The sequence below is a fragment of the Anarrhichthys ocellatus genome, unplaced genomic scaffold (assembly GCF_004355925.1).
Source record: "Anarrhichthys ocellatus isolate YVR2014 unplaced genomic scaffold, GSC_Weel_1.0 scaffold14, whole genome shotgun sequence".
Classification (NCBI taxonomy): Eukaryota; Metazoa; Chordata; class Actinopteri; order Perciformes; family Anarhichadidae; genus Anarrhichthys; species Anarrhichthys ocellatus.
The window spans coordinates 1,154,578-1,165,982 of record NW_022280044.1 but is presented as its reverse complement, the minus strand read 5'-3'; the positions used below and the strand labels follow the sequence as shown (position 1 = coordinate 1,165,982).

The following is an 11,405-nucleotide window of genomic DNA, read 5'->3' as shown; positions in this document are numbered from 1 at the left end:
TGTGTGTGTGTGTGTGTGTGTGTGTGTGTGTGTGTGTGTGTGTGTGTTTGGTTGTTTCATCATCAGGAGGAGATGCGTCAGTCGGTAGCTCCAGCAGAGCCGGTGCAGTACTACTTCACTTTGGCCCAGCAGCCTGGAGCCGTACAGGTGCAGAGCACACAACAGGGCCAGCAGCAAGGCGCACAAACAGCCACCACCATCCAGCCCGGACAGATCATCATCGCTCAGCCACAGCAAGGACAGGTAGTACTAACGCCTTGTTTGAAGAGCTTAGAACCGAGTTTACCAATTAAGTACTCTCACACCAAGATTTAAATAAGCTGCAACACCTAAATGACACCACAGCCGGGTGTGAGGATGTTAAGCAATAATAATGGCGATGTGGAGAAGCCCACTGACTACAGCTGAGCGGCTTAACTGCTGCCACAGACACGGAAAATACCAGTTAATGAAGCCTTCCCTGAACTTTAAGAAAGTGTGTGTGTTTTTCTGAGGACGTGTAACACATGAAGGATTATGTAGCAAGTTCTAAACTCCACCTCGTCTTTGTAATCATGCTGCAAAAGGCTTGTTTCTCAAGTCGTCACACCTGGCTTTATCATACCATTATACCATTAGTCTGAGCTCACATTCAGCGGCTGACTGCCAGCAGGATTATCTGAACCTCAGAACACACCCAGGCCACATCACTAACGGCACACATCCTCTGAAAGCCTGCAGAGGAAACATTTGACCTGAACAGTTATTTACTGATATGAATTACGATGAAAATCAAATGAAATGTTTCTAAATGTTCTGTAACTGATTAATTGAAATTTGTTTGTTTGTGTTCCTTGTCTATTTTTGCAATATCATAACTTTACACACATCATACGTACGTAGTGAGAATCATGGTTGACTTTCTGAAATCATAGAGTTAGTAGTGTACGCTTTGCTTTTATAAGTGAAGCACACAGCAGAAAAAGATGTAAACCATTGAAAAGTACATATCAAAGGCACATTTTTACAGTTTTTCTTCGGTGTTTCTCATCCTAACTAGTGCCATTTGTATTGGCTATAGAGAAATGAGCTAAAAGAAAATAATCAGTAGATGTTTCTTATGACGGCCTAATAGGTCTACTGTAGGTTAAAAACATTACAGAGCTTGGTAGGGGGTTAATATTCCGAGAATAAAATCAAAATTTACGAGAAAAAAAGAAAGAACTTGTTTTTGTATCTTTTGGGACCTTCACCTCGCCCAGAGGCCCTCCGTTAGAGAGGATTTAAAATACAATGTCCACCGTGGCTGGTGTTTCTACGATTTTGACCAATTTCTTGTGTTTTTTTCTTTAAAATTTATGACCTAATAATCTCAGATAATCAAGTTTCTTCTCGTAAATCAAGGACTTTAATCCTGGGATGGTTTTCTCTGAATATTACCACCCTAACCCAACTCTACCGTTGTTGTTTTTTTTACAATCTACAACGGCTCTAAAACGCCGTCGTAGTTCGTTAATGGTCTCTAGAGCACACACACATACATAATCACACGGTTTCTCACACACACTCACTCAGACACGTGCTTATGAGTATTGGGGGGAGTGTGTTTCCAACTCTGGATCACATTTTCTCATTCTATTCTGTCGGGCCATCAGATGCTGCAAGGTGCCACCATGCAGCAGTTACAGCAATTGCAGGTGCAGTCACAGGGTACACCAATCACACCCATTTTCAACAGTCAGTAAGAGAATAAACATGCATATTTGGGGACAACTTTCAATTGTCTCTCTATCTAATTACCGTATTCCTACTTTTGCTGCTGAGCGCTCTCTTTCGCTCTCTCTCTCTCTTCTCTCTCACCAGCTTTGTCGCTGCATGTCATGTAGCCGTGCTGCTTCATGCTGCTTCAGCAGACTGCCTTTAGCTGAGCTGTCGCGCTCGTTTAGACCTGGCCTGATTCACTGGCACTGCTCCCGCTGCAGTCTGAGAGCAGCGAGGTCACAGTGTGACACTCGCCTTACGTAGACTCCACTGTAGGCTATTTACAAGGTAGCACTTTAAAAGGTGGGCCTTGAGGGAATAAGTGAAAGTTGAACATTTGACTCCCCCAAAAAAGGTATTTGGTTTGTTGATGTGCTTAAAAACATCTCTTTGAAGCTTCATCACAATCCCTCTGCCATTGCAACCTGCTTATTTTCAATTAATTCCCCCAGTTTTGTGTCTAATGCGTAGCGTATATGTTTTGTTGTACACCACCTCTCCCTTTTCACTACCTACCAGGCGCAGACACAACAGATTTGGTCTATGGAGTAAAGTGTTAGAGGCATAAATAAAGAAAATATGAATTGTTAAGTATTTCCTGCTGTGTGTCTGTGTGCAGAGCTTTCGATGTCACTAGTTGTCTCTGTTGTACCACTTCTCTTTTCTTAGGTCACTAACTCTCTCATAATTTGCTTATGAAACCACAGCTGACATTACTTAAGCTGCTGTAAATGTCACTGTGCTGTATATGCATTTTTCTAAATCTGTCCAAACTTCCCCCCGTTATTTTTTTCCCCCTGTTTCTCACTTTCACCTCAGCTTCTTTGTCATTCATGAGCATGCCATTAAATGTCATTTTCCACTTGTATGTCACTGTTTGCTGCTCTTAACATTCAAAGCGTTCGACGCACACACACACTCCACACATGCCTACAGCCACGTGTTAAGTTGTTGCAATCGCTGCTTTTCTCACTGTGTGTCTTTCTCTCATTTTCTCATTCTATTCTGTCGGGCCATCAGATGCTGCAAGGTGCGACCATGCAGCAGTTACAGCATGTGCAGGTGCAGTCACAGGGCACACCCATCACGGTAAACACACATGCACATTTGCATTTCTATGTTCCCTCACGACACACACACAGACACACACACACACACACAGAGGCCACTACTTGTGCCCTGTAGGTGACTGCTGTCTACAAGCTCCGTCCTGCTCGGGTGACTGAGGCCTGTAGGGGTGAGATCAGGTGGCCTCTCCTAGATTGTGTGACAGACGGAGGACAAAGGGAGGTCTGCGTTGTCGCCTCACGTCCCCACATCTTTTATGCCTGCCTGATAATCTTTTACAGACTTTTTTTTTTTTTTAATTCAAGAATACACAAGCTTCATGGTGCTGGTTAAAGTCTTATTCCAGGGAAGTTAGTGATTTCCTGGTACTTTGCTTTGTGTCAATCATAAACAACATGCCCGTAATGCGTTACTTCTGTCCCCTTCTGTCCGTGTCTTCTCGTCTTTCCTCTTTGTTAAGAGTGCACCCGTGGCGATGCAGGTGGGTGAGGGCCAACAGGTACAAATTGTCCAGACTTCATCTGCCCAGGGTCAAGCTCAGCAAGCCCAAGGCCAGACCATGCAGGTCATGCAGCAGATCATCACCAACACAGGAGAGATCCAGCAAATCCCGGTAAGAAAGAAGGTTAAACGGGGAATCGGTGGAGGGAGTTGTGATGGAGCAAAGAAGCTAAAACAGGGAGTGAAATTTGCTGCATGTTTGACATTGTGGTACTGCACAAACACGGTGTTCTAGTGAGTTATCCATCCGTCACTGTTTGATGGGAATCACGTTTTACAAAGTTAACAATCCATCAGAGGAACGTGAATGATTCTCGCTGCGGTTCTCCAGAGAAGTAAAATGGCTGTGACCTCTGGGTTTGAATAACCTTTGCTCCAAACCAAACGTTGTCTCCCCCTTGTGATGGATGAGTGTAGGTGCAGCTAAACACGGGACAGCTCCAATACATCCGTCTAGCCCAGCCTGTGTCTGGAGCTCAAGTGGTCCAGGGACAGATCCAGACTCTCGCCAACGCTCAGCAGGTGAGCACGTTAGCAACAAAATTACATTCATAAAATAAATGATGTAATTTCCAAGCATTTCAATTCTTTGTGTTTCTTTAATTTAACTTTCAGATCACACAGGCAGACGTACAGCAAGGACAGCAGCAATTCAACCAGTTTACTGACGGACAGGTAACAAATGCAATGAGTGTGTCCAGTGTGTCAACGCTGGTACAGTGACATTTTTAACGAAATGTCTTTTCATTTTACTCACTGTCCTTATTTCTAGCTTGTCAGCATTGTTAAACTGCACACATTTAGCTATGAACCAGCTGACAACAAATTAATTTAACCTCAAATTAAACCAGTAAAGCCTTATTTAGTTAAACATGTCTTTTTCAAGACTGTACCGGCCAAGAAAGGCAGAAATAACAGTGAGTTACAGATCAGGCAGAAAACACAAAATCTGTCATAAGTCATAAATAAAAGTTTAAAACGGTCAGATATTTCATTTTAAAAACAACCCAACTAGCACCTTGTAACAACCCTGTGTACACTCATGTAGTTAGATGTCATTGCACTTAAATCCAACTACCCGCAGACCTTCAGCCTCTCTCTCTCTCTCTCTCGTTTCTCTGTTTCAGCAGTTGTATCAGATTCAGCAGGTGACGATGCCAGCAGGACAGGAGCTGACCCAGCCCATGTTCATTCAGTCCACCAACCAGACAGTCGACGCACAGGTCACGCAGGTCAGCACCGAGTGAGCCCGACAAGGAACCCTTTCTCCACACACGCGCAACACGCATACCAGCCCAACAGATGCCACCAACCACGACAAAGGACGCTTGACAAACTTCAGTTATAAGGACTGCTCATCTAGACGAGGGACCTGAAATCTTAGAACACTCTTTGTAATCAATTTAGTACACCGGATTAAAAAAACGACAACAACAAAGGGACCCGGATTGACTCTCTCTCAAAATCACACGTTAAGTTGCATCCATGCTTTTTGTACTTCTGTCACCGACCATTTGTAGAGAAAATATGCATCCGCTGCCACCACGGCAGTCTTTCCACAGACCGACTCAACTATACTTCCATCTCAAAACTTCTAAGGTTTTTCCAACTTAAGTGTTTTATTCCTGGCGCCTTCCTTTCTGCTCTTTATCTGGAAGTCAATTGGGAAAGTGTCCGTCTCTCTCTACACACGACGTGCTCCTGATGCATCTGTGGTTGAAGGTAGCCGTGAGATCCTCCACCTCCTCAATCATACCCTCGTTATTGTTTTCCATATCGCTGATGTATGAAGTGAAGCCATATACCTCAGATATCACTTTTTAAAGAACGTCAATCTAAGGGATCACGAGGAAGAGGTTGTAATGATTTCATGTAGTTTCTCTCTTGTTGTTTTTCCACATTGTCGATGGAGCATGACTTTATGTTGTACGGGGGCTTCAAACTGTAGAGGTTAACTGTGTGTGTGACGGTCGTCTTTACTCTTCCACGTTGCTCCTTTCATTCGCTCTTCTCTGCCTCTATACAGCTTCACTCAACCCTCTCTTGAGTCTTGTGTCCTGGTTTAAGTCATGTTCAAAACATCTGGAGCAAAAACAAACAAAAAAAACCCTTTCATAGAACTCCCTTTTTTAAATTAAATTGTTTTTCTTTTGGTTTTGAGATGTTTGGCCTCATATCCTCTCGTTCATTTTTTGTACAGTAATGATTATTGTCAATGTTCTTATTATTGTTGTTTTTGCATGTAGTTCAAACTGCCAGCATGACATGCAATAGATAGGTACACTTTTTATTTTTGATGTTCCTTTTTGTAAACAAACTTTGTTTGTGAGAAAAAAATAAAAAAACATAACTTGTCTAAGAGTCCTGTTTTATAGTGTTTTTCTGAGTGTCTGTCCTCAAGTACTAATCTGTTTGTATTTGTTTTATTTTAGGTGAATTAAGCACTTTACTAGTGTGTGGACAGTAGACAGAGAGACAGGAGAGAAATGCAACAGCACTCCGAGAGATAAGACTTGAACCAACCAGTCAGCATCCTACTGTGTTTCCAGGTAGACACAACTCTCCGCAAGAGCCACCAAAATGATCAATTATTTGTTGCTTTTATAGTAACAAGTATCTAATGGGTTAAAAAAGTATTTTAAATGTTGAAGAAAATATTGGTGGTGTTAGTGTGAGGCTTGTGTTGTTTCCCCAAAAGGCCATAAGAGGGCAGCACTGATCTAACAAACCGTAAATGCCTCTGATATCCCGTGTTAGGGCGCCTGATTTATTGCCGAACAAGGGGTTAACAATTTTTCACCAAGAGCATTGTTTAAGAAGCATAGCACAAATGTGCAATCAATATGTGCCCACGATGCACCCAAACCACCAATCGCCAAACTATATGAACGCCGCCGCCGCTCCCTCCTCGAGTGCAGGAAAAGCTTCATGTGCTACAAAGGACAAGCGGTTAACAATAGAGTCAGGAGTTATTTGGCTGGAGACTGCTCAGCTCCTGCGAGATCAGACTGCATTCCTTATCCGACCTAAATCTTAAAAGGACAAGTACTTATGGTGAAACAGAAAATTAGATAGGCAGAGAGATGAAGGCGGGGATCAAGATGTCCCACTTAACACCAAGTAAAATGTCTCACATTTAACGACGTGTCAGCTCAAAAGTTGCAAGTATCACTTTTAAAGGTATTTTCCCCCTCCACACACGCACTCACTGTGCCCGCTAACTACTCAATTCTCTGGTTAAGCCACAGTAGTCGGAGCCACAAGCAAACATAAGTCAAACCAGAGGGCCCTTTCCTAATCGACTTAATCACTGAACAATAACGGCACTAGTGAGTGCAGACTCATGCTCGGCTCTTTCTAATAAGAGCAGCGAGGATTGTGAGAATGTTCGAGCTTAAGTCGAGCATGAATAGGATTGTCTGGTGGTATTTTTCTTGGCCGGCTCGTCTGGTCAGATCAAGGCAACCTTGGCGAGATGAATTAGGGCTGACTGCCTTTGGCTGCAGTCTGGACCTTGTGATTGGGCCACAACACCGAGTCACAGACGACCCCCCCCCCCCCCCCTAACAGGAGTGGACCTCCACTTTGTGTTTGATCCACTTTTCTGCCTCGCTGAGGTGTCGGGAGAGTTTCTTTTAACCCACACAACCCTGAGCTATAAAAAGAGAGAGCGAACACGCACACGCAGCAGTATCTCGTACAGTACTCGACTCCTACAGTGTCGGTCCTCCTGAAGGATTAAGTTGGGGCGGCTTTTGCTTTATGAACACAATGTTTCTTAATTGTCCTGAATGATTCAGTGGTGTATTAAGAAGGCCACGCTTCAACTGTTGGACTCACCTTCAAGGCTCCATGTCAGCAGCTGTAGTTTTATCATTTATCATTGTGCAAATAATATAGTTTTTAAAAAAAAATCAATTCAGACTGAATACATGGACATAGAGTCAGTCCCTTTTAGTCGAGAATCAAACTATTTAATAACCTTGTAAACAAACTTTAATGTTTTCTCTCGAATTCATTGCGCTGATTGATAGACTTGTTGATCTACGTCACCGGTCTGTTGCTGCTCCTTGTGAAGGGAGACGCACACGAAGAGGATTTCACTATGTGGATCACTGGACATTACTCTTACACAACACTGTAATGCCAGGACCTGGGAAAAGCTCGCATCGTGGGATGACGGTGATTACTATTGTTGCCTGACTGAAGTGAGGTAGTGTCTAACCTGCAGTTACTTTAACAACACACTGCATGCTCTGTCACTGCTGTAAAAGCCCTCAGAGTGGTAGTAAGTTACAAAGGATCCTTTGACTGGTCATGAATGGGCCACTGAGGGAACTAGTGTAATTTCCTGACTCACTCACTGGATGTGGTGGTCGACACTTAATATATTCATGAAGCAGAATGGCAGGTTGATTAACACAGGAATACTGCCGCACGTCAGTTGACATTTTTACAGCGTCTACACGACGGTTGCAGTGCGTTGTTCAGCCGGGGGGGATTCCTGCTCCAAGCGCAGCACCGTTTGACACAATGTCATCATTTCATCTCTCCTGAGACTATAACCAGCCGTATCACAACAACATAAACCCAAGACAACAGACACTATATCAACAATTCAGTCCTCCGCTCTTAGTCCCTCTGATGTTTTCCATGTAGAAAATCTGTTAAAGGGGAGGAAACAAAAGAAGAGAAAGAAGATGAAATAAAAACAAACAAAAGTGTGGTCTGGGAAAGCCATTAAGTGGTGTAAATAAACGTCTGAGTGCACAGCGGAAACAGAAGGTTGGTGGGGTCGGACGCAGCGAGTTTGTACCGTACTATGCATAGCTCACAATTGCTGATGCGAGTATTTTAAAGTTCCCATAGATTCCCTGAGTGGCTGTCGACTCCCGTAGCTCAGCTGGCTCTTTGGGGCGTGAGTGAATGCTCGGAGTGAGAAGTGCAGTGGAAAAACAACAGCGAGGAAAAAAGGTGGGCGTGAAGGGAACACAACAACCGCCTGCTAACACTGGGCCCCTGTAGTCCGCCCTGGGTGGTGCCCGACTATGATTCCACCCTGACTACCATCAGATCTGTGTATATGAGAGTTTGCGCCCTTCCTTGTGGTCTGGTTGTATACTTTTGTCCATCCAGCCACCCGTTCCACATTCACATTTTACAGTCTGACCTTGCTCAGCTGTTGTGTGTTGTCACTGGGCGGCCGTTATCCCAAAGGCCACGTTGGATACTCTGCCCAGCCCCGAGTGTTGATTACTGGGTGAAAGCAACACTGCAGCAGGGCTGGTACTGTAATAGAAAGAGTGCATGGTTTTTGCCTCTGTGGAGCTTTGATGTAAATCCCTGAGGGTAAGAGCAGGGCCGGCCTGTCCGTTGGCACCTTCCTCCTCCGTCGCCCCCCTGGCCTGGTTTGGACTGCTTATAGGAGCAGAGGAAACCACGCTGAGGGAGAGGGAGCTGTAGCGGGAGATTCCCAGTACAGGATGCCGTTGTGTTGATGTTTAGTTCAGACCTCCTCCTTTCATCACTGGGTGGTTAGGCTCCACAAGACTCTACTATTAGATGACCTTCTCAAATTAGATCCCCTGTCCCTTATCTTTCTGTCATTTACATTACATTATTATTCTAGGTTGAAAACCTTTGTTTACACCTGTAGGTGTGAATTTCACCTTTGCTTTTTTCAGCATGTAAATTCACTGATAAGTCAAGAGTTTCATTTATAGATTCAATATCAGCAGTTTATGTGATTTTCAACTGATCATAATCCAAAATACAAGATGGTTTCACTCCTGTATTTCCTAACACCCCTGAAGTAAACCTCCTAGCAGCACCAGAACTTGAGTCAGGTTGATTCAGTTGTCGTCCAGAACAAACAGTAAGTTTGGGCTGGATAGCTGGTTCCATTGTTGTCATTTGCCTTTTGGTGTTGAGGCGACATCTAACTGATAATCGGACTGAATTGTAATTTTGCTGTTTAAAATAATCAGGGATCGGAGAAGCAATTCAGAGGTCTGGAACCATGATGGGGTGACACTTTTGTTAACCTTTATTAGATGGATTGTGCCTTTAAAATTGGTTATTTATTTATGCACTCAGCAATTTAGCATACTCTGCTTCCCTCGTTTATAGTCAAGTCTAGTAAACTGAAACAACCATAGAATTAATCTATTTATTACGATTTTCATAAAATTACTTAACAGTGATTGATTAATTGTTTAAAGCTAAAATGACAAACAGCTTCTGAAATGTGAGGATTTATTGCTTTTATCTGTTTTATGTCACGGTAAATTGAGCATCTTTGGGGTTTGGACTGTTGGTCTGATAAAACAAGACATTTCTAAGACCTCATTTTGAGCTCTGAGAAATTGTAAAGGACAACTTTCACTACGGGCAGACATTTTGACCCTAACATTTAATCAATAAGTATCTTATTGACTCTTATTGAAATCGTCTACGAAAATAAATATTAGTTGCAGCTGAAGTCTGCTCAAATATTGTGTTTTTATATACAAACAAACAAAACAACAGATAACAGGATATATACTTTCAATAAACAAGATCCATTTGTAAAATGTCACCTCACATTTCAGACTGATTTGTCATGTTAACCAGTCTGAAAACCGTATTAAAACATTGCTGTTAGAAGTGCAGCCGTCAACAGTTGATCCCATCTTATAGGCACCAGTGAGTCCATCAGTCAATATGTGTGACTCTAAGTAAAGAGTTAAGGATTAGTGGTGTTAAGCTATGTAATGGGAGCGGGCCCTGGGAATAATGTGTAGGTTAGTGACTTGTGAGAGACTCCAGCTGCATTCCCCCTCACCATTCCACAGACCGGCATGATCCATAAGCAGCAGCAGCAGCAGCAGCCACGATGAACGCACATAGTAGACATGAGTGACCTTCCTGTTGTTGTGTAACACTGTAGAACGTTAACACTGAACGCATGTCTATGATGGGTCAGTTCCTCTGTTTGATGCATGCAATAATGTGTATTTATATTCAGCAATTACTTTCATATCTTCTGCTTAACTATCAAGGCAGTGATATCATTGAGTAATGAGTCACACTCGAGTGCGGGGACCGGAGATGTGAGTGATGAGGTGCTGGAAAAAGAGAGCAGGTTTGTTCCTCTGAACTCCTCATGTCTTGTCCTCAGCAAGAATTTACACTTTCAGTACCTAGTAGTCTGTTTTTATCTGAGAAGAGACATTGGCTCAAAGACATGCATAATTGTGAATTACCTTTGGCATTTGCTGATGTCAGTTTTGGTGGTCAGATGATACACTGAGGCCAGCGGGAGTTTGGGGGACCACCTCAACAATGCATTCCTCGGAGGCCCCCTTGACAGGTGATGTCTCCGCAGGGCACAGTGCTCCATAACGCTTGTATTTGTGTCATAACCACAAGCCTCTGTGTGTGTCACAGTCATAGATTTAGAAAACTCCGTGCGCCGAGGTGCTGTCGCTGTGTTCCCCTGCACCTGTCTCTGCTGTCCCAAACGAATGTAGCCGTGGCATCGAGCCCCCTCCCACAACAAACACATTTCTGACATTTTCATTTCACAAAATAAACTTTTGTTCCTAAAATCTTTGACCCTTAAAAAGTATGTTTTGGAAATATTAAGGAAGGTAGCTGATGCGCTTGGATCCTCTCCAGATAATTTGTAATTTAAGCATTTACGTATATATGCACAAGCAGCAGTTCTTATGATAGTTATAAGTTCTATAAACCTAATTCTTCCGGGAAAGCTTCATAAACAAGAAAACCACCGCCCGGGCATCCTCTCCCCGTCACTGCGTGCATCCCACGCGTCTACCCATCGCGTCCTCGCCTCTCGCCCGCGCTTCTGTTTCTGAACCTTAACTCTACAGGGAGTGAGCGTGAGAGAGAGTTTTCATCTCTGTAAGCGTTTGCAAACCACATGCGTACACCGGCAAGCGTTTATTTGTCATTTTCAGCAGAGCTTTTTAGAGTTGGTCCTCTGCGATTCCTTGACATCATGCTGATGGTCTTCACTTCTGCGCGCTCCACCCCGCCTGCCGGAGCGCACGAGCGCTGGACCAGAGAGACGCACCAGAAGGGGAGAGCAGGCT

General features: G+C 43.6%; 1 protein-coding gene across 13 annotated transcripts in view; it reads left to right on the top strand.

Moving 5' to 3' along the window:
* Positions 1-5,663, top strand: part of nfyc (nuclear transcription factor Y, gamma) — a 21,648-nt gene extending 15,985 nt beyond the window's left edge. For 6 of the 13 annotated variants that reach the window (XM_031853662.1, XM_031853657.1, XM_031853658.1 and 3 more), the window contains exons 6-12: positions 67-243; positions 1,635-1,676; positions 2,761-2,829; positions 3,269-3,421; positions 3,727-3,831; positions 3,925-3,984; positions 4,437-5,663. In XM_031853662.1, the coding sequence (XP_031709522.1) occupies positions 67-243; positions 1,635-1,676; positions 2,761-2,829; positions 3,269-3,421; positions 3,727-3,831; positions 3,925-3,984; positions 4,437-4,556 (726 nt within the window). In that variant the 3' untranslated portion in view covers positions 4,557-5,663. The remainder of the gene's footprint in view (positions 1-66; positions 244-1,634; positions 1,677-2,760; positions 2,830-3,268; positions 3,422-3,726; positions 3,832-3,924; positions 3,985-4,436) is intronic. The other 7 variants (XM_031853667.1, XM_031853666.1, XM_031853669.1 and 4 more) reach the window with 5 other exon arrangements.
* The last annotated feature ends 5,742 nt before the right edge of the window (positions 5,664-11,405 follow it).